Source organism: Leptonychotes weddellii, chromosome 8 (genome assembly GCF_054177405.1).
Source record: "Leptonychotes weddellii isolate Sample4059 chromosome 8, ASM5417740v2, whole genome shotgun sequence".
Classification (NCBI taxonomy): domain Eukaryota; kingdom Metazoa; phylum Chordata; class Mammalia; order Carnivora; family Phocidae; genus Leptonychotes; species Leptonychotes weddellii.
Window position 1 is genome coordinate 19,941,594 of NC_138376.1, and position 23,370 is coordinate 19,964,963.

Here is a 23,370-nt window from a genome sequence, read left to right on the forward strand (position 1 = left end):
TCTGTAGTGTCATTTGCAAATATCTTCTCCCATTCTGTGGGTTGCCTGTTTGTTTTGTTGACTGTTTCCTTTGCTGTGCAGGAGCTTTTTATCTTGATGAAGTCCCAAAAGTTCACTTTTGCTTTTGTTTCACTAGCCTTTGGAGACGTGTTTTGAAAGAAGTTGCTGTGGCTGATGTCAAAGAGCTTACTGCCTATGTTCTCCTCTAGAATTTTGATGGATTCGTAGTCTGAGTTTATCTTTGTGAATGGTGTTAGAGAATGGTCGAGTTTCATTCTTCTGCATGTGGCTGTCCAATTTTCCCAGCACCATTTATTGAAGAGACTGTCTTTTTTCCATTGCATGTTTTTTCCTGCCTTGTCGAAGATTATTTGACCATAGAGTTGAGGGTCCCTATCTGGGTTCTCTATTCTGTTCCATTGGTCTATATGTCTGTTTTTGTGCCAGTACCATGCTGTCTTGGTGATCACTGCTTTGTAATATTGCTTGAAATCAGGCAACGTGATGCCCCCAGCTTTGTTTTTCTTTTTCAACATTTCCTTGGTGATTCGGGGTCTTTTCTGATTCCATACAAATTTTAGGATTGTTTGTTCCAGCACTTTGAAAAATGTCATTGGAATTTTGATCAGGATGGCATTGAAGGTATAGATTGCTCTGGGTAGCATAGACATTTTAACAATGTTTAAGCCATGCATTAGAAGAGAAATAGTTAAGATTAGAACAGAGACCAACGGATTAGAAACCAGAAACACAGTAGATCAGATCAATGACACTTGAAGCTGGTTCTTTGAAAGAATTAATAAGATCAATAAACCATTGGCCAGACTTAGCCAAAAGAAAAGAGAAAGGACCCAAATTAATAAAATTATGAATGAAAGGGGAGAGATCACGACTAACACCAAGGAAATAGAAACAATTATCAGAAATTAGTATCAACAACTATATGCCAATAAACTGAGCAACCTGGAAGAAATGGATGCCTTCCTGGAAACCTATAAACTGCCACGACTGAAACAGGAAGAAATTGAAACCTGAATAGGCCAACAACGAATAACAAGATTGAAGCAGTGATCAAAAACCTCCCAAAAAACAAGAGTCCAGGGCCTGATGGATTCCCTGGGGAATTCTACCAAACATTCAAAGAAGAAATATTACCTATTCTCCTGAAGCTGTTTCAAAAAACAGAAACAGAAAGAAAGCTTCCAAACTCATTCTATGAGGCCAGCATTACCTTAATCCCCAAACCAGGCAAAGATCCCATCAAAATGGAGAATTTTTTTTTTTAAAGGTTTTTAAGTAATGTCTACACCGAACCTGGGGCTCAAACTTACAACCCCCCAGATCAAGAGTCCCACGTTCTACCAACTGAGCCAGCCAGGTACCCCTCTGTGTTTTTCTTACAGCCACATGTAAATCTACAATTATCTCAAAATAAACACTTTAATTTTGAAAAGGTGAAAAAGGCATGAAAGAAGAGAAGAGACTAAGTCAGGAGAAGATTGGCTGACTAACAGAATAAGAAAACAAGCAAATAAACCAAAGTAACCCTCTAATCCTTGGTAGCAGCGGTAGGTGGGCTTTAATTCTGTTTTCTCACAGCAGAAATAGGCTCCTAAGTGACTTCCTACTGTTTATTTTTTGCTCACTTAATTTTCTTTCCTCTGATTTCCACTTTTCCTCTGCCTCTAGGATCTTAGCAAGATCCTAGGTAACCTAGAGGAATGGGAAGAGGTACAAGGATGTGACAAACATCCATGTTCCTTTCCCTCTCCCTCTCCTATAGGCCCAATCTAAATGACAACATACATTTCCAAAGATGTCAGCTACACAAGGGGAGAGAAAAGAAACAAGAGAAGCTAAGAAACAAAGAGGCCGGGGCGCCTGGGAGGCTCAGTCGTTAAGCGTCTGCCTTCGGCTCAGGTCGTGGTCCCGGGACCCTGGGATTGAGCCCCGCATCGGGCTCCCTGCTCGGCGGGAGGCCTGCTTCTCCCTCTCCCACTCCCCCTGCTTGTGTTCCCTCTCTCGCTGTGTCTCTCTCTGTCAAATAAATAAATAAAATCTTTAAAAAAAAAAAAAAAAAGAAACAAAGAGGCCAGTGGAAGCAACCCACGTATCCATCAACAGATGAATGAATAAAGAAAATGTGGTCTATAAATACCACAGAATACATACCATTCAGCAATAAAAAGGAAGGAACTTCTGACACATGCTACAACATGGAGGAACCTCAGACATTATGCCGACTGAACTAAGCCAGGCACAAAAAGACAAATCCTGTATGATTCCACTTACATGAGGTACCCAGAGTAGTACCTTTCTATTTATGTAATAATAGACATAATAGAATAAATTCAGAGAGATGAAAAGTTAGAATGGTGGTTGCCAAGGGCTGGGGGAAGAGGAATGGGGAGCTGGTATTGAATGGGGAGCTGGTATTTAACTGAAACAAAGTTTCAGTTTGGGAAGATGGAGAAGTTTTGGAGATGGGTGGTGGCGATGGTGAAGGTACTTAATGCCATTGCCCCGTACACTTAAAGAAGGTTAACATGGTAAATGATGTGTTATGTATATCTTAACACAATTTTTAAAAAGTTACTTGTGAAAGAAAAAGAAATAAGAGGGCCTTACATGCCTTCATGCTTTTGAGATGGATGGTATCTTTTCATTGAACAAAATGTTTGAAATCTAGAAAACCAATCTGAAATCACAAGTGGAACTGAGTTTTTCGAAAACTTAAAGCAACTTCTTGACAACATCTTACTAGGAAAATTCGCCTCATTGGCAATGTACACAGTCATAAAAGATGCTCTTACCAGTAAATGTTGGCCGAACTTCTGGTTTCGCCTCCCAGCATTGCTTCATGATGCTGATAATCTCCACTGGGCAGTACTCAAGGATGTCTTCCACATTTGGCCTGTTCCCAGATTTAATGCACATTATCAACTGCTGTTCACAGATAGCATCTATAAAGCAAAGAAGAATTTAAGTTGACTTTCTCTTAGGTCCTGCATATCTCAGGCAGGGAGGTGGCAGAATTTGGACAATGCTGCTCATCTCTCTCTACAGAGGGTGTGCTTTTAATACAGGTGCCTCATCTGATAGGGGCAGAATGACCCTCTGACAAGGCACTGGCATGTTCTACTGCCCACATGATCAAACGACATTTTAACCTCTGCCGATGAGACAGAATTCACAACAAAGTGGCCTCCTGGTAGAACAAATAGAATATATAAATAAAACCAATGGCATACTCCAGATTTTAATACAAAGACAAATATGGTACAGCTCTTACCTGTAAGGAGCTCAATCTATTGAGAGTGACTGAAAACACTGAGTGGTAACTGTTAGTCAAGGAGTAAGTACAAAGGGTTCTGCTAACAATTGTGACTAGAAGGTCAGAGAAGGCTTTGCTGAGTCAAGAAAAATGAGCAGGATTTATCCATGTAAAGAATCAGGAAGGGGGTGCCTGGGTGGCTCAGTTGGTTAAGCGACTGCCTTCGGCTCGGGTCATGGTCCTGGAGTCCCGGGATCGAGTCCCGCATCGGGCTCCCTGCTTGGCAGGGAGTCTGCTTCTCCCTCTGACCCTCCTCCCTCTCATGCTCTCTGTCTCTCATTCTCTCTCTCTCTCAAATAAATAAATAAAATCTTTAAAAAAAAAAAAAAAGAATCAGGAAGGAGGACTCCGAGAGGAGGATTCCAGGCGAGGGAAGCAGGATATGAATAGACTGGAAGTCCCCGAAATCATGATGTGTCCCAGGAATTATGAATAGTTCATTATAACTGGGCATATTGACTAAAGAAAGAGAGGTAAGGAATAAGGCTAGAGAAAGATGGAAAAGCCAAATCAGAGAGGGCTTGGTATTCCATACTGAAGAATTTGAACTTTATCCTGAAGGCCCAGGGAGCCTTGGAAAGATTTTTTTTTTTTTAAGATTTTATTTATTTATTTAATTGACAGAGAGAGAGAGAGAGACAGCGTGAGGGGGAACACAAGTAGGGGCAGTGGGATAGGGAGAAGCAGGCTTCCAGCCGAGCAGGGAGCCTGATGCAGGGCTTGATCCCAGGACCCTGGGATCATGACCTGAGCCGAAGGCAGTCGCTTAACCAACTGAGTCACCCAGGCGCCCCAGCCTTGGAAAGATTTTAAATAGATGAGTGAGATGGTCATACTTGCCTTTTAGCATGACCAGCTTGGCTGCAGTGTGAATGGGGAATGGCATGAGTAGGCTTCAGCAGAAATATGAAGGGTGTGAACTAAAGAGAATCTGGTGGCGATAGAAGTGGATGGATTCAAGATGTATCTTGAATCGTATGTATACCTTGGATTCATAGGTTTTGATGTCTGATTGGATGTAGGAGACAAGCGGCAAAGCTGAGACTGGGATGAGTAAGGGTTCTGGTCCAGCGACTCAGTAGGTGGATGGTGATGCCATTTTCTGAACATGAGAAGAGCAAAGCTGAGTGAACTACAAGGAGAGCATGCAGAAGATGAATTTGTTTGGGGGGATGCTGCTTTGGGGTTCCTCTGGTATGTGTAATGGATCTAACAGATAAGGGGATATCCAGGCCAGGGCTAGAGATAAGAGATTTTAGAGGCCTTGGCAATGGGTGATCATTAAACCAAGGGAGCTGATAATCACCCAAGAAAATGGGACCAGAAAATGTCCATTAATCTGAAGAATGACTAATTCTATATTGGTTCTCCTTCATGAACAATGTCTTTTCTCATCTCTTTATTCTTAATTCCAATTAAAGTGCCCATAGTAAGTACCGAAAAGAAATAATTCTCGAGTAAGGGAGCAAGTGAATGAATGAAAGTATGAAGTACTATGTCTCATAAGCAGAAGCAAGCAAGCTTTCCTGTTCAGGAAGAATCCTGGAATTTTACATCACTTCCCAAACTCAGAAATATCATCAAGGCTCCTATTTGTCCTGTGATCCCTGATTCCTAAACTGAGATTACTCATTCATTCAACATAATGGTATTGAGCACCTACTGTGTTCCAGGCACTGTGTGTGTAGATACTGGGGAAATAGCACTGAATAAATCAGATATGGTCCCAGCCCCTGCGTAACTTATGGTCTAGTGGGTAAGAAAGACATTAAATGAACAGTCATAAGTCTTAACTGACTTCACTGAAGGTCACTATTTTACTCAGCAGTTTTGATTAATACCCAGATCCCATTCCTCTACAAATGTCTTACTTTCATAGGGCTCCTTATTCGCAAATATTGCCCAAAGTACTATGCCAAAGCTGTACACATCTGACTTCTCCGAGGGCTTTGCGTTGATGTCATTCAGATGCTCAGGGGCCATGTAGCAAAGGGTTCCGCCATTTTTCTTAGAGACACTATTCAATTTCCTCTGCTCATTATGTTCCTCTTTAGTCAGTTTACTCCACATCTTAAAGGAAGCAACGCCAAGATCAGCTATCTGCAAGAGATCAAAACCAAAAGGATTGTTCTGTGAGAGCCACAGGTAAATCAGACTTGTTTTTAAATTTGGGGCTTAACTAATAGATGGGAGGTATAGTGGATTTCCAGAAATTTCCACTAGATAGATTTAAAACAGCTACTTCTGAACAAATTCATACAAACTTTGTGTTTCCTCAGCTAGCTGGAAAATGTCCTCTAAGAAATGTCCATGTGAAATTCTGGTATCTCAAATTCTTATGCAATAAAACCATGGAATTTGCTAGTGGGGTTAGGGGAGGGGAAGCGAACAGAAAAAGCAGAAGTCATTTCTAACATGAACTACAGTAAAACATGTTTATTCTAATTCCTCATTTACTCTACATATATTTTTCAACTATTTCTGGGGCTAGGAAGAAAAGATATTTTCTTCTCAGCAGATTTGTATAGCTGATGGTGACGAGATACTGCACCTTCAATTTTCCCAAATGGTGTCCTGAAGCCTGTGGACGCGAGATTCTAAGGACTCCAAAGTCCTGAGGTTAAGGACTGCAATGCTAGTTGTTTTGAGTTGGTAGCCTGAACCTAAGAGAAGATGGGATAGGAAGGAGGAGGAAAACAGAGAAGAAAGCAAAAAGAAAAATACAAAGATCAGACACAGAACAGAGAGAGGTGGCAAGAACAAAAGTACAGAACAATAGAACAATACAGTTAAGAAGAAATCAAAGATGACAGTTTCACTTTTGCCTCTAGGAATCCAAGCATATGGGTATGGGTTTTGGCATGTGATGATCCAAAGTCCCCAGATTTTAACATAAGAGATACATAAGAAATGTTATTAATGTAAAGAAGGAACCTTCTTTCAAAGTCATAGGAATAAAAATCTGTCCAAGACTAGAAGGAAGTGTTAGAAGCAGAATCTTGTAGTAAAAGGATGCCTGCGTAAGCAGTTCCTGAGTTCTCCCCCAAATGCTGCTTCCCCTTTCAGATTCTCGTGCTTGGATTCCTGTTGCCAAAACCAATTAGATGTGATGTTCCACCTTGTTAAATCTGCTCTTGAGTGAACAAAAGGAAAATCTCTTCCCCTTGTTCCCTTTACTACAATGGAGTAAGTTACAGTTAAAAAAAAAAAAAAACTGATAAAAAATGTAGATGAGAATAAATAAATAAGCAAATAATATGAATTCCATCAAGTCTGCATCTTTCTTGTCAATCCTTGGCAGAATCTTCCAGCACCACTGTCTTCAGTTCTAAGCTGAGTGAGATCTTCCTTTAGGGGTCTTCCATGTACAAAATGGATTTATAGCGAAGAATTAAAACTAAAATCACCCCAATCTTCTAGAAACCTTCAGATCATGACTTACCTTAATGTGAAAGTCATCATCAACGAGAATATTTTCAGGCTTTAGGTCCTTGTGTATTACGCCTTGTCCATGTAAGTAGCACATCCCTTCAATGGTCTCCATAATTATCCTTCCTTTTACAGAAAGGGGGATTCTGACCTAAAACAAGTGACATTAAGTCTATGAAATGGAAAGGTAAGTCAAATAGGCCAAAGCCACTGTTTTATTCAAGAGTAGTGGGGTCTGAACCTGAGGATATACAGATCTTCCTTGACATACAATGGAGTTATGGCCTAATAAACACATCATAAGTTCAAAATATCATAATTCAAAAATGTTTAATACATCTAACCTACTAGACATCATAGCTTAGCCTAGCCTATCTTAAATCTGCTTAGAACACTTACATTAGCCTTAGTTGGGCAAAATCATCTAACACAGAGCCTACTGTATAATAAAATGGTGACTATCTCATGTAATTGACTGATACTAAACAGCAAGTGAGAAACAGAATGGCTGTGTGAGTAACAGTTGTCTACCGTGTGATCACATGGCTCACAGCCACTGCCCAGCATCATGAGAGAGGATCATAAGGCATGCTGCTAGCCCAGGAAGAAATCCAAATTCAAAATTCAAAATACGGTTTCCACTGAATGCCCATTGCTTTTGACCATCATAAACTGAAAAAATCATAAGTGGAACCATAAGCTGGGGACCATCTGTAGTTACCAGGATTCCTTCTATCATGCTCTGCAGCACTGCCATCATTTTAAAAGAAGCCCCCCCCCCTTTTTTTTTTTTATTTGAGAGAGAGAGAATGAGACAGAGAGCACATGAGAGGGGGGAGGGTCAGAGGGAGAAGCAGACTCCCTTCCGAGCAGGGAGGCCGATGCGGGACTCAATCCAGGGACTCCAGGATCATGACCTGAGCCGAAGGCAGTCGCTTAACCAACTGAGCCACCCAGGCGCCCAAAAGAAGCCCCCTTTTAAAGAAAGATTTCATCCCACATGCTAAGGGTATTAATGTTGTATTCTGCCATGTAAAAATAAAACATTCATGCCAATATGGTAATATATTAAAATGCTATAAAATTAAGCCCCTTGAGAGCAGAACATGATGATGATGATGATTATAATATGCATCCTTACTACCTAGCACAGTGCCTAGAATTGCTGTTGAATGAAGGGATAAATAAATAAACAAAAAACAGGTATTTTCTACAGTGCATTAATATATGCTACTATATACTAAATGGGTGAACAATGTCACAGAAGTGTGTATATGAAATAATACTGAGAAAAAAGAATACAAGAGATTCTCAGCGTGCTCACACTGATTGCAAACATGTAAAGATTAACCTATGAGATATCATGATGTTAAAACAATGTGGAAGTGAATTTAATAGCTCTTTGGTAATTTGGTATCAGATACTTCAGCAGGTTTTTGTAAATTCACAAGTCATTCTTACTTAACAACTGTATTCTAGTTACATAAATATCAACGTTAATATAGAGAATTCCAAAACATTAGTTTTGCTTAACACTGAAAAATGCAAATTGTGTGTGTGTGTGTGTGTGTGTTTGTGCAGTCTCTAGTTTACAAACAGGCTGTTTCCTAAAAATTTATGTATATGTTGGTTGTTGGTAAACAGGACAAAAATTTAAATGATGGAAGTTAGAATCCCAAGTCAACCCCCCCAAACCATATTTAAAACCCATAATGTAGCTGAATTGGTAGTCTGATCACCACCATCCAAAAAAGAGCCAGAGATTTTCCGTTCTTCCTTGGTATACCTTGGATGTAGGAAAAAATTCTGAGAAGGAAATCCCCTTCTCATTCCCCTTTCTGCTTTTCTCCTTCACATCCTCCTGAATTCCTCTGGAGCCCAGACTAGTCCACCTTATCCTCGCCTGATCCAGCAGAACGTCTCTTGTTGCACAGGATTTATTTCCCAATCAAAATGCCTACTTACTTCATGCAGCAGCTGGTCTAACCTAGTTTTGGTGAGAAGAGCAGTCTCATTCAATTATAACACAACGTGTATAAGTGAACATCTCTTACCCTTCCCACATGTGTCTGTGAGAGATGTCTGGGGCCTAGAAGAACTGAAGAATGGACATAACCTCAGGCAGTTGTAGGGTGAGGGAGATGGGAAAAGGGGGGATATCTGCCCTACAGACTGCCACATCCCACCACTCCCAGATGCAATCTATGCTTTGGCCAAATCCAGTTATTTGCAGTGTCCCAAATTTGGCATATTCTCTTTCCTTTGCTATTCTCTCACCCAGAACACATATCCCCTAATTCTCTGCTTGTCCTTCAGGCTTTGGCTCAAGCATCCCCCTTCTGGAATCCCTTCTCATCTCTTCCACACTGCAGTGAGGGCCTCTCCCCTGTGTTCCCACAGCACGCTCGCTGGGAGATGTCTACTAAAACACCGAGAGGCCACACCGTTCCCTCCTGATCTGTCCGTGGTACGTGTCTGTGTCCTATTTGCCATTGCCTCCTGAGCAACTAGCAGGAGGCCTTGCTCTTAATAGGTAGATAAACTCTAAAAAATGCTTTATTACAGTGATGTGGTTTTCATAAACAATTTTTCTTTTCTTATTTTAAGTCTTATCCAGTGTTGTTGCCTCTAATGCTCTCTATTTAGCCTCTAAGTTTTCTCAAGTGGTATCAAAGAGCAATCATTAATATTCCATTTCCACTTACAGTCACGTCTAGTGTACATCCTTCAGTCAGTCAGTCAGCTCACACCCAGGAGGCATGTGCCTCACGTCAGGCGGCGGCCTTCAGGAAGACAATGCCTATCCCCGAACTGTGGATGCTGGGGGTGCTGACCAGAGCCAGCTACAACACCAAGACAGGGGGGACCTCCCCCGGTGAGGGGTACAGACAGCTGTCTACAAGGACTGACAGGAAGGCAAGACCACCTTCTGGGCAGGGAAAGTCCAGGACATTTTCACCAGGGATTGACTTCAGAAAATCCACACTATGTAGCAACTCACAAGGGGGTTATTTGACACCAACAAGCTACAAAAGAACAAACACCATGGCGAGCACCATCACGGATGAGCGGTGCCTGGGTCACGGTGCGGGTCCAGCGCACAGCGAAGCCCTCTTTACCTCCGCCTTCAGAACGTGCATCAGGTTGCCCTTTTCCATGTACTCCATCACCAGGGAGTAGCTCCCTTCTTCCAGGATGACGCCCAGGAGCTTCACCACCCGATTATGTCTCAGCCTGTGCATCATCTTGCCCTCCTCAAGGAGGGAGTCGTTGTACCTGCGGGACAGAAAGGTGCTGTTAACATGGGCAGAGTTTGCGCCCTTGTCCCTTGTGCCCCCAAGAAACACAGTACGCGCCTCCCACGCATCACATGCTGGTGTTGGAGCTTGTGCATGTACTGATCTCCTCCAGGCCCAGACAACGGGCGTCCGCAGGCACAGGACTTTCTCGTTCCTTCCCAGTGATGGGCAGCAAGCGCTCAAGAAATCTCAGAGCGACGAACGAATGAATGCAAAGTATGTGAAGAGCCGCAAGGAGAGGCAGCCGGACAGAGGGCTGTGTTAGATGGCGTAACAGAAAATTCACCTCTCTTGGTAACCACTCTGGCAAGAAGAGAGGGAAGTAAAACAAGTCCACCAACTGCTTTAAAGAGAGGGCTTCTGGAACCTCTAATAAATGGCCTACATTTTGTTTTTCTATAGGTAGGGCTGGTCCCCACCAAAACCGTGCAGCAAGTAGGCAAGTCTATCTCACTGACCCCTCCCATTGTCTTCTCATAGCCTCCCTCATCACTCTTCATCTCCTTCCCCTTCCCTAATTCCTTCCCTTCGCTTCTCTTCCATTGTCTATTAGCTGTGGACTTTTTGCCAACCAGCCTCCGAATCCTCATTTAGTGGTACAGGGATAGTAATAACCAGCTCGAAGGGTTATGGGACAGCAAGTGTGCCCGCTGACACCCCGCGGTCTGTCTCCTAATGCCTGGGCCATGCTTATCCACTGCCCTGCCTTGGCCCTCCACAGTAATTCTTCCCATGGCCAGCCCATAATTTGGCCCACCCACCTCTGCTCCCAACTCACTCAGTGCGCGTGGGCCCTGTGTACACCTTTTTCAGTATTACAAGTCCATGGGATCTGTGTAAACACAAAGACACCTTTCCGAAGCCCCCACTGTCCAGATGCTCCTTCTCCAAAAAGTCACTAGATTTCATCTTAATGTCATCCAAGGACATGGCTGGTTTCCTTGTGAACCCTCAGAATGTCCGGAAATGCACCACTTTTTCCCCCTGAGCTGTGCCCTGTAAAACAAAACAAAACCAAAGAATTTCAGGTAATTAGACTATTGAATACTCTCAGAAAATAACAGGTTTTAAATAATTATGAACAAAAATAATGAATTTGAAGAATATAAAAACAACGCATTATCTAAAAAAAATAGAAAGGTGTAAAGGATGAGGATTTGAAGAATTTGTATATAAGTGCTATGAAGTCTACAGTGTATACAATCTCAAAACAGAACTGTTTGCTTCTCCTTCTTCCCTTCTTCCATTCATTTTCCCCAAACTGAACTGAAGAGTAAAAACCCATGGGGTTTTTATTGAGATACCATTACACAACTACCAGAATATCCAGAATTTAAAAGGCTGATACCACCAAATACTGGGGAAGATAAGAAACAACTGGAATTCTCATACATTGTGAACGGGAATATAAAGTGGTACAACCACTTTGAGAAAAGGTCTGGAGGTCTCTTATAAAGCTAAACATACACCTAAACTATGGCCAAGCAATTCTAATCACAAAAGAAATGAAAATATATGTTCCCAAAGACTTCTATGATGTTCACTGCAGCTTTATTCATGATAGCCCCAAACTGGAAACAGTGATGCATCAATAGGAGAATGGATTAAAAAAAAAAGATTGTATATTCATACAATGGATTACTACTCAGCAATGAACTACCAATATGCACAACAATGTGGATGAGTCACAAAAGATGCTAAATAAAAGGAGCCTAGTACAAAAGAATACATACTGTATAACTCCATCTATGTTAAGTTCTCCAACAAGAAGATGGAAATGTTGGAAAAGGAGCACCTTTCCAGGGACAGGTTGCCCAGGGACAGGGTGAGGACTGCATGGTTTGGAGCATGAGGAAACTTTCTGGTGTGATGGTAATGCTCTATCATCCTGGTGAGGGTTAGGGTTACACAGATATAAGCATTTGTCAATACTTAGCAAATCTTCCATCAAAAGAAAAATTTGTAAACATACTGAACTCTAGTTAGTGGTGTGCATGCTGAAAATATTTAGGAGGAAGCGTACTGATATCTGCAATTTACTTTGCAGACAGACTGGTGGATAAAGAGTGTGTTAAACAGATACTCTGTGATAAAGCAGGCCAAATAAAATAATATTGATGGTGGACATGTAAAAGTTCACTGTAAAATTTTTAAAAATTTGTTTCTACATTTCTATTTTTATTTATTAATTTTTCCCATATATTCCTCACCCAGTTTCTAATAGTACATATGACAAAACTAAGAAGCCAACACTGTACATTACTATTAACCAGACAACCTACTGATTCTGATATTACTCATTTTTTTTACAAATTCCCTTTTTCTATTCTAGGATCCAACCCAGAGTACTACATTGCCTTTTATAGCTTGTGATTTTTAAATTTTTTAAAACTTTTTGACCCCCTTCACCCATTTCTCCCAGCCCCTGCCTCTGGCAACCCCCAATCTGTTTTATGGATCTATGAGCTTTTTGAGTTTTTGGTTTTTTTTTTAAAATTCCACATATAAGTGAGATCATACAGTATTTGTCCTTCTGATATTTCACTTAGCATAATGCCCTCAAGGTCCATCCATATTGTCACAGATGTCAAGATTTCCTTCTTTTTTATGGCCGAATAATATACATATAAATCACATCTTCTTTATCCATTCATCTACTGATGGACTTTTAAGCTATCTCCATATCTTGGCTATTGTAATTGATGCTGCTATGAACATAGGAGTGCATATGTTTTTTTGAGTTAGTGTTTTTGTTTTGAGTAAATACTCAGAATTTTTTAGGAAGCTTCATACTGTTTCCATAGTGGCTAAAACAATTCACATTCTCACCAGCAGTGTACAAAGGTTCCCTTTTCTCCACATCCTTGCCAACACTTGTTATCTTGACTGTATGATAACAGCAGTTCTAAGAGGTGTGATGTTATACCTCATTGTGGTTTTGATTCATATTTCCCTGATGATGAGTGATGCTGAGCATCTCTTTATGTGTCTGTTGGCCATCTGGATGTCTTCTTTGGAAAAATGTCTATTCAGATCTTCTGCTCATTTTTTAGTTGAATCTTTTTTTTTTTTTTTTTTTTTTTTGCTATGAAGTTGTATGAGTTCTTTATATATTTTGGATATTAAGCTCTTAACAGACATATGATTTGCAAATATTTTCTCCCATTCAGTAGGTTGCCTTTTCATTTTGTTGATGGTGTCCTTTGCTGTGAAGAAGCTTTTTTGTTTGATGTAGTCCCACTTGTTTATTTTACCTTTTGTTTCTTTTATTTTTGGTGTCAGATTCAAAATATCATTGCCAAGACCTATACCAAAGAGCTTACTGCCCATGGTTTCTTCTAGAAGCTTTATGGTTATTAAAAGAGTGGGCATGTTACATTCAAGTCTTTAATCCATTCTGAGTTAATTTTTTTGTATGGTTTAAGATAGTGGTCCAGCTTCATTCTTTTGTATGTGGCTGGCCAATTTTCCCAACATGATTTCCTGAAGAGATTGTCTTTTTCCCATTATATATTCTTGGCTTATTTATTGTAAATTAATTGACCACACATGTGAGTTTATTTCTGGGCTCTCTATTCTGTTCCACTGATCTATGTGTCTATTTTTATGCCAATACCACACTATATTAATTACTGTAGCATTGTAATAAAGTCTGAAATCAGGGAGTGTGATGCCTCCAGCTTTGTTCTTCTTTCTCAAGATTGCTTTGCTGATTCAGGGTCTTTTGTGGTTTCATATGTATTTTAGGACTGTCCTATTTCTGTGAAAAATGCCATTGGAATGTTACTAGAGATTGCTTTAAATCTGTATATTGCAGGGTGCCTGGGTGGCTCGGTCAGTTAAGTGTCTGCCTTTGAGTCAGGTCATGATCTCCAGGTCCTGGGATTGAGCCCCACGTCGGACTCCCGGCTCAGCGGGGAGTCTGCTTGTCCCTCTCCCTCTACTTCTCCACCTGCTTGTGCTCTGTCTCTCTCCCTCTCAAATGAATAAATAAAATCTTTAAAAAAAATAAGAAATCTGTATATTGCTTGGGGTAGTACGGACATTTCAACAATATTAATTCTTCCAACTCACAAGCATGGAATATCTCTCCACTTATTTGTGTCTTCTTCAATTTCTTTCTTTAATATCCTGGAGTTTTCAGTACACAGATCTTTCACCTCCTCAGTTAAATTTATTCCTAGGCACTTTTTTTTTTCTTTTGATGCAATTGTAAACAGAACTATTTTCTTAATTTCTCTTTGGTAGCTCATTGTATAGAAACACAGTGGATTTTTGTATTTTGATTTTGTATACTATAACATCACTGAAATCATGTATTCGAATAGTTTTTTGATGGCATCTTCATGGTTTCCTATATATTTTATCATGTTTTCTGCAAATAGTGACAGTTTTGCTTTTTTCTTTCCAATTTGGATGTTTTTATTTCTTTTTCTTGCCCAATTGTTGTGGCTCTGACTTCCAATATTATGGGTTTTTTTAAGATTTTATTTATTTGACAGAGAGAGAGAGTACAAATAGGGGAAGCAGCAGGGAGAGGGAGAGGGAGAAGCAGGAGCCTGATGCGGGACTTGACCCCAGGACTCTGGGATCATGACCTGAATGGAAGGCAGACACTTGACCGACTGAGCGACCCAGGCACCCCAACTTCCAATATTATGTTGAATAAAAGTGGCAAGAGTGGGCATCCTTGGGGCGCCTGGGTGGCTCAGTCGATTGAGCCCCACATCGGTCTTCCTGCTCCATGGGAAACCTGCTTCTCCCTCTCCCACTCCCCCTGCTTGTGTCCCTGCTCTCGCTGTGTCTCTCTCTGTCAAATAAATAAATAAAAATCTTAAAAAAAAAAACAGAGTGGGCATCCTTGTCCTGTTCCTGATCTTAGAGAAAGAGCTTTTGGCTTTTCACTACTGAGTATGATGTTAGCTGTGGGTATAAAATCTTTTGAGTTTTTCACTTTGAAATTTTTCATGATAAAATATTGTGAGGCAGGAAGTTTAAAAAGAAAAGCACCTGAGGGATTTCTGAAAATGCCTGGCCTGATGGTGGTCTTGCGTAGTGGCCTGTGGCACTCTGGCTCAGGTTACCACCTGCACCTTGTACAAAGGCTCTGGGTAGACCATGTCACTCCAACAAAATTCACATATCAGCACAGTAGACAACGCTATGGACCATCTTTCTGTAACATGAGACATTGCCAAACAAGAGGAATCACCCTCTGGAAAGAAGCACATCTATGTATGGGGTAGACAGGGAGTGGGGGAGGCTACCCAGAGAAAGGGCATGAAGATGAGAAGCAGAGGGTGGTGATGGTCTGAGGCAGGCACTGAAGGAGAGGTAGCAGAGCCACGTTACTGTGGAAAGAGCACAGGCCTTTCTTTTTTGAGTATGAACTCTAGTTCTGTAATTTATTAGCCCCATGACTTGTGTAACTTCATAAGCCTCAATTTCCTCATTTCCAAAAGGAAAACAGATTTGTTGCTTGCTTAAGGGTTCTGGCTATGGTTGGACCAGCTGCCCACATTTATCCACATTTCTCCCATTTTAATGGGCTTTGAGAATGCCAGTGTGCTGCTGGGATCCTCTGCTCAGCAGTTCTCTACTGATCCATCCTTGTGTGAATGGTAGGGTGGGGGGAGATAGAGTAATTTGTTCCACTCTCCCCTACAACCCTCTGAGGGCACATTCTTCTCTGGGCTCATCCTGCTCATCCTTCAGGTCTCAATGAAATGTCATTTCCTCAAGGAAGCCATCCTAAGTCTTCCCATTAGACATTTTCATAGCACCCTTTACTTCTCCCTTGAAACAGTTAAGATAGTTGTAATTTGAGAATTATTTCTAATTAATTATACAGGATGCAGGAAACTATCTTGTACACTGTCTGTAGTGCCTAGGACAAAACCAGACATATGGCAGGTTTTGTCCTAAGCACTGATCAGGAACAGGACAAGGATGCCCATTCTTGCCACTTGTATTCAACATAATGTTGGAAGTGCTAGCCACAGCAATAAGGCAAGAAAAAGAAATAAAAAGTATCCAAATTGGAAAGAAAAAAGCAAAGCTGTCACTATTTGCAGAAGACATTATATATAGGAAACAATGAAGATTCCATATGTCCTAGTTGATCATTAAATGGATAATTATCCATTAAAAAGAAATATTTAATTGTCCAAAAATAAAGGATACAGTTAAATGAATTACAGGACATTCATAAGATGGAATATCATATAACAATTCAAAGTTATAGGTAAAAATAAAAAACATATTTACAGGGAGATGGCTAGATATACATACAGAAAAAAAAATGAAGATACCAAAATGTTAGCAAGGATTATTTGGATAGTAGGGTGATTTTTACTTTCTTCTGTACAGTTTTACATTTTCCAAATTTCCTACAATAAGCATAAATTACATTTATAATAAAACATTTCTTAAAGGCAATAATTACTTCACTCAGTATTTCTTTAATCAAATCAGAGATGCTGAGATAGATTATTGACAATGATGGTCCTGGCAACATTATACAGAACGGCAAAAGCATATAAAACAATTTACATACACAGAAGAGAGAATAAGTTATAGCCCATCTATACTCTGAAATACATCTAGCAGTTTTCGAAAATACTGTTGTATATGACCTTTTAAAAAAAGGCTCACAGACAGAGTAAAGAAACAGGAAGGAATTATTAACTGTGAAATATGCCATTTGAGTATAAGATTTCAACTTTTCTGAGGAGTTCTACTTGCTCTCTCTCCTTCAGCCAAGATCTTGTCTCCTGGAATCTGCCAGGACCAGCTAGGATTTGGAGGGCCTCCTGCCGGCATAATGGACCTCAGGGGGAAGGAGGCCTCCTGGTGATTCCACTGCACTTTGTGATGTTGGCTCCTGATCAAATCAGTTCTCTTCTCAGTCTTGGAGTTTGCTGGTTTAGTCTGACCTTAATCTTATGCACTTCTTGCATGGTTCCCAGTGACTTCTTTTGCTTTTACTGCTTTTGTTCCTTTTTTTTCCCATGAACAATTCAACTTTATAAATACCAAATATCTTAGGAAGGTCTTGTGAGTGGTTTAGATACCCAACAGTCACAAAAATACTGAATGTAGGCAGGCAGAAAACCACATTATAAAGCCATGTTACAGAGTAATTAACGAAAGCACACTGCCCTCTTACATCATCTTAGATAACTAATTTCAACTAATAATGTAATTGTGTCCATTTTAATGGGATTTCTTAATGTTTTTTTCATAAATGGATGTTAATTCAGGGACTCAGGAAAGCAAATTTTGTCCACTGAAATTAACTGACAATTTTAAGAAATTTCACAAATTTCTAAAATTTATTCTAAGGCAGGATGAATCTATATATCAAAATACTCACATCTATATTCAATTTTGTTTGTCAATTATACCTCAATAAAACTGGGGGAAATAAAAATAAATAATAAATAATAATACCAAGAACAAAGGCAGAATTAATTTCTGATATTAACAGATAGTGGTTACTATAAGATAGAAGACAAGAGATAGTGAATGAGAGGAGAGAGACACAAGAGCTTTCAGGAATGATGGCAATGTTCTATTTCTTAACCTGGGTAATGTTCATTTTGTGATACTTCATAGAGCTGTACAATTATGAAATGTGCATTTCACATTGATTATGTTACACTTTAATAAAAAAAGTTTTAAAAAGACTTTAAAATATTCATACTTACCTTTCAGTGCTAGAAGACTATTTTTTTCAACTTTTCAATGATGATCATACATCAAGAATCAGAAAATGTCAGTTGCCTACCTATCATTGCCTTCCTTTCCCCTGCTAATAGAACTCTGATTTTACTCAAGTATCCAGTGTGGACTTCTCAAAGGTTCTTTGATTGTAACGGCTTAATACTTTGCCCCAGATAAACAAGAGCTCTGAGTAAGGAAGAACCAAATGAAGAGCAAAGGACAGGACTGGAGGAGTTCAACCAGGTATTATCATATACATTAGCACATTATGACCCCATGAAGTAAGTTTTATTCTTATCATTCCAATTTAGAAATAAAGAAACTAAAATCTGGAGTTCAATGATTCATCTAAAGCGGTAGATTCTGGCACTGAACTTTTGTTTCTTCATTCAAGCTTCCACTATCAATTCACTAACACATGCAACTTCTCTAGATAGCAAACTATGATCTTTGTTAAAATCCTATTCAAAGACTCAATCTTATAGCTTTGCTCACCTATATTAAATGAATATGCTACAGTCAGAAACATGGGGAATGCACAGACTAAATTTTTAAAACATAATATGTGGTTCAAAATCAGTATTTTACAGGTTAATGCAGTCAATCATTTTTGCCAGAGTATAACATCCAACCAAAGCATGGGAACCTATATATATTTTTTCAAATTCCAGATCATATTGGTGGTATTAACATATTATGGATTAATAAGCACCAAATAGTAGTTAGCCATTTTGGAAGTTGATATTTTAGGAATTTTTCTTAATTCTCATTAATATTCACATTCTTAAAAGTGCAACATATTGGGAAGCCTGGGTGACTAAGTTGGATGGGGGCCTGACTCTTGACTTTGGCTCAGGGTTATGAGAATGAGCCCCACATGGGGCTCCAGTAGGTGTGGAGCCTGCTTAAGATTCTCTCTCTCTCCCTCTGCTCCTACCCCCCCCCCCAAAAAGTGCAACATATCTCTGCGGCTCAATATAGTGAAGAAGAAAATGAAAATTAAAGTTAATCATTATTACTGTTTTATTAACAATAATTGTAACGATACACCCTAAATTTTATTTATTTTTTTAAAGATTTTATTCATCTATTTGAGAGAGCGCAAATGAGCAGGGGGGAGGGGCAGAGGGAGAAGGAGACGCAGACTCCCGGCTGAGCAAGGACCCTATGCAGGACCGGGCCTCAGGACTCTGGGATCATGACCAGAGCCAAAGGCAGACACTCAACTGACTGAGCCACTCAGGCGCCCGATACACCCTAAATTTTAATCAAAGTCTTCACTTTTTGTGTTTAGAAGAGTTGCAGTTTTCCACATTGTTGATTGACTACAATTTCCTCCTTCCTCTGGCACCTACCCGGTGTTTACAAAATGCAGATCAACTACTAAGTCACTCTATGTTCCAAAGGTTACTTGTGCCTTGATTTCCTCGGGTGTAAATCAAGGGAAGAATTAATAGTGGTCTAAAGACCGTAGGACTTCTGAAAAGTTGGTTGAATATAACAGCCTCGGGCTTTGTCCAAGATAAACAAGAGCTCAGGGCAAGGAAGAGCCGAAGGATCAGCAAGAGACAAAGAAATAACCGCCGCCCCCCTCCATCGGTGGTGTTTTGCCAAATGCTTAGGAAAGGAGTATGTAGCTTAACCTCTTCAAACCCTGACAAGATTCTGCAACACTTCGTAAAAACAAATGCCACTGACTACGTAAGAGGTCTCCTAGGGTTCTGACATTCATCCCTTCTGTCGCTGTGCAAGTGGACCCTTCTTTTCCATTTGCCAGCTCACAGCTAAGATTATGCGGAAATGCTTTGCAAAATGCTTGATCTCTGCAACCCGCGCGCGCGCGCGGCCCCAAGGGCAAGAGTAAAAGCCCTTTCAAAGGCTTGGTAAGCACTCCTAGCCCAGGACCAGTACGTAATCCTATTACGACGAGAGCATGCGCCACCGTATCTTAATGATTGCAATAAAAACCCATCATCGCTACGAAACAACAACGATAGCAGCAACCCACCGCCACACCGTCCTCCTGGCCCGAGGGCAGGTCTACGCCCTTGGACGGAGTTAACACCTGGTGAGCAACAGCTGGGAAGAAAGGAGCGCAGCTGGACTTTTGACAGTTCTACAGCCGACTCAGGGAAATTCCATAGGCCCAGCAGGCCGCCCTACTTCCGGGAATACCAACGGCTTTCCCATAGCTCAACTTCCCCCACCGCCGCGAGCCCCGCCCACCAGCCGAAAGGCCCAGTCTCTGTTAGACTTCCGGTGGATGCCGTCCCCGCCCACCGCCCGCCCGCCTAATCAGGAAACCCCACCCCTGCCTGGAAGCCGGTCCCTGGCGAACCTGGATGTGGCGGCCACTGCCTCCGCGCAGACGCACGCAGAGTTATTTACTTTCGTTTCCGCGGTAAACTTCCCGAGGCCTGGGTAAGGAAGGAAAGAGGCAGCGGTGGGAGAGTCCGGAATTACTCCGACGCCGCGCAGCCTCGCCGGGACAGGCAGGGGGCGGACGCCCGAGCCTGACACGAGGGTCGCCGGGGACAGAGCTCCTCGGGCTCGGAGAGGCCGAGCCGCAGAGTGGCCGCCCCGCTGCGCGCTCACCGCGCTCCGTTCTGTGGGCCCCGCTGGTCAGTGCGCGTCCGGCCGCGCGGCCCGGGCTACCTCCTTGCAGCGGGACAGCGGGCTGGCGCACCTCGAGATGTGGGCCCGCCAGGACCGCCGCGCTTCGGGAGCCCCAGTCCGGTGTCCGCGCCCTCTGGGTGTGGAGTGAGGGCTCTGGGGCCGGCGAGAGGGCGTGGACTGTTCGCTCCGCCTTCGCGGGCTCCGGAACCGGGTAGGAGGAGAGCGCCTGCCCCGCGGCCAACCGGGCCTTGCACCCAGACTTTAAATTCCGGGGATGTCACCCAGAGGATCATGGCTTTACTTTGTTTTAAAGTCAGCTGGGAGGCCAAAAGAAGATATATTACCTAGTCGTAGAAACCGCCGCCGCTGCGGAGAAGCAGCTTAGCCTAGGGTAAGCACTGGGTAGATTCCACCACTCCCCCCTACTCCCACTCTGAGCTCCGCGCGTCATCAGCCCTACAGCTTTAGGCAAATTACCATTCTCGTCTCTCCCTTCAGCTGTGAAGTGGGCATAATAAAATCCGCTCTGTGGAGTTGTGGAGAAAAAAGATATTTATCTTGCAGTCCTTTAGAATGGTGATTGGGAAGTCTCAAGCAAAATGGGAAATGCCACATTATACATAGCATGATTACATATTGTAGAAAGATATACAGTTGACCGCTGAACACCAGGGGTTTGAACTGCAGGGGACCATTTATAGGTGGGTATTTTCGGTAAATACAATAGAGTACTGTAAATGTATTTTCCTCATGATATTTTGAACATGAGACTAGTTTATTGTTAGAATACAGTATATAATATATATTACGTATAAAATATGTGTTAAATTGACTGTTAGTGTAAGGCTTCCAGTCAACAGTAGGCTATTAATGAAGTTTTTTGGGGAGTCAGAAGTTATATGTCAATTTTCAACTGTGTGGGGTGGGTACCTCTAACCCCTGTTGTCCAGGGTCAAATGTATACTTCAAGAGAATAAGAAGCCACAAGCTGGAAGAAAATATTTGCAAAAGACATCTGATAAAGGACTGTTATCCAAAATACACTAAAAATTCAACAATTAAAAAAGGAGCAACCCAATTAGAAAATGGGCAAAAGATCTGAACAGACACCTCACCATGTAGATGACAAACACATGAAAAGGTGCTCAGTATTATAGGTCATTAGGGAATTGCAAATTTGAAACAACAATGAGATACCACTACATACCTATTAGAATGGCTAAAATCTAAAACTCTGATGATACATGTTGGTGAGGATGTGGTGCAACAGGAATTCTCATTATTGTTGGTGTGAGTGCAGATTGGTACATCCACTTTGGAGAGAGTTGGGCATTAAAAGCTGAAAATAATCTTACCATATCATATGATATCATATCATATCATATGATCCAGAAACCACATGCCTTGGTATTTACCCAAGTAAGTTGAAAGCTTATATCTACACGAAAATCTGACATGAATGTTTATAGCACATTTATTCCTAATTGCCAAAACTTGCAGGCAACCAAGGTGTTCTTCAGTAGGTGAATATGCAAAAAAACTTGTCCATCCATACAGAGCGTGGAATTTTTAGTGGAATATTATTCACTAAAAAAAAAAAAAATGAGCCATCAGGCCATGAAAAGGCATGGAGGAAGCCTAAATGATTATTTCTAAGTGAAAGCTAATCAGAAAAAGCTATGTAATATATGATTCCAACTATATGACATTCTGGAGAAGGCAAAAATATGAAGGCAGTAAAAAAAAAAGATCAGGGGTTGTCAGGTTTGCAGGGAGATGGAGCACAGGATTTTTAGGGAAGCAAAACTATTCTGTATAATGCTACAGTGGTGAATACATTATACATTGTCAAAACCCACAAATGTACAACCAAAAGAGTGAAATCAGATGTGAACTATGGACTTCGCATGATAATGTGTCAGTGTTCGTTAATTGATTATTAACAAATGTGCCACACTGGTGCAGGATGTTGATGGCCGGATAGTCTGTGTGTTTGCGGGTAGGGGAGGGAGGTAGAGCTCTTTCCACTCAATTTTGCTTTGAAACTAAATCTGTTAAAAAAAAATTGTTTATTTTAAAAATACCTATAAAAAAAGATGACGGGTACCTATTCATTCAACAAACATTTCTGACTAATGTATGCTAAGCAGGTACTAGATAATAAGAATATCTGATGGTAGATACAAGTAATACAGAAAGGCATTCATTCATTCAATAAATATTTGCAGAGCACCTTTTCCAAACACTAAAGACTGAATTTTGAATAAATAAAAAATACCCTTACCGAGCTTACATGCTAGTGGGGGAGATGAATGAGGAAACTATGTAGTATGTTAGTGGTAAGTGCTAAGAGAGAAAAAAGAGCACCAGAGTTGGATTGGAGATGTGCATGTATGTATGGAGAGTGGATCACAGTATTAGATGGATGTCCAGGTGCACAGGTGATATTTGAGTAAATAAAGGAAGTGAGGAAGGAAACCATGAGGATATTTTGTGGAAAAGCAAGGACAAAGGCTCAGAGATGGGAGCATGGCAAGGAGGTGCCTGAGAAGGAACGAGATAAAAAATAGTAATAGAGGATGAGGTCAGAAAAGTTAGGTAGGGAGCAGGGGAGACTATGTGAGGCTCTGTAGGTGATTTAAAGAAGTTTGTCTTTTACTCTGAATTATGGAGTCATTGAAGGGTTTTGTGCAGAAGAGAACATGCTCTAAATTATAATGGGATCATTTTGGATGCTGAATTGAAAATACACTAAAAGCAGGTGCCTGGGTGGCTCAATTGGTTAAGCGACTGCCTTCAGCTCAGGTCATGATCCCGGAGTCCTGGGATCGAGTCCCGCATCGGGCTCCCTGCTTGGAAGGGAGTCTGCTTCTCCCTCTCACCCTACCCCCTCTTGTGCTCTCTCTCTCTCAAATAAATAAAATAAAAAATCTTACTTAAAAAAAAGAAAATACACTAAAAGCAACA

The 23,370-nt window shown here is 41.1% G+C and overlaps 1 protein-coding gene and 1 long non-coding RNA gene across 7 annotated transcripts in view; one reads left to right on the plus strand and one right to left on the minus strand.

The window, feature by feature from the left end:
* Positions 1 to 20,289, minus strand: part of RIPK1 (receptor interacting serine/threonine kinase 1) — a 42,061-nt gene extending 21,772 nt beyond the window's left edge. The window contains exons 1-6 of one of the 6 annotated variants that reach the window (XM_081827751.1): positions 20,126 to 20,289; positions 10,841 to 11,058; positions 9,883 to 10,039; positions 6,777 to 6,914; positions 5,206 to 5,434; positions 2,814 to 2,963 (exon numbers count right to left, since the gene is read on the minus strand). In XM_081827751.1, the coding sequence (XP_081683877.1) occupies positions 2,814 to 2,963; positions 5,206 to 5,434; positions 6,777 to 6,914; positions 9,883 to 10,039; positions 10,841 to 10,992 (826 nt within the window). In that variant the 5' untranslated portion in view covers positions 10,993 to 11,058; positions 20,126 to 20,289. The other 5 variants (XM_081827750.1, XM_081827752.1, XM_081827754.1 and 2 more) reach the window with 5 other exon arrangements.
* Positions 20,290 to 20,572: 283 nt separating this feature from the next.
* LOC145722972 (uncharacterized) overlaps positions 20,573 to 23,370 on the plus strand; it is a 43,224-nt gene continuing 40,426 nt past the window's right edge. The window contains exon 1 of the long non-coding RNA XR_014147576.1: positions 20,573 to 20,794. This is a non-coding gene — a long non-coding RNA (uncharacterized LOC145722972). The remainder of the gene's footprint in view (positions 20,795 to 23,370) is intronic.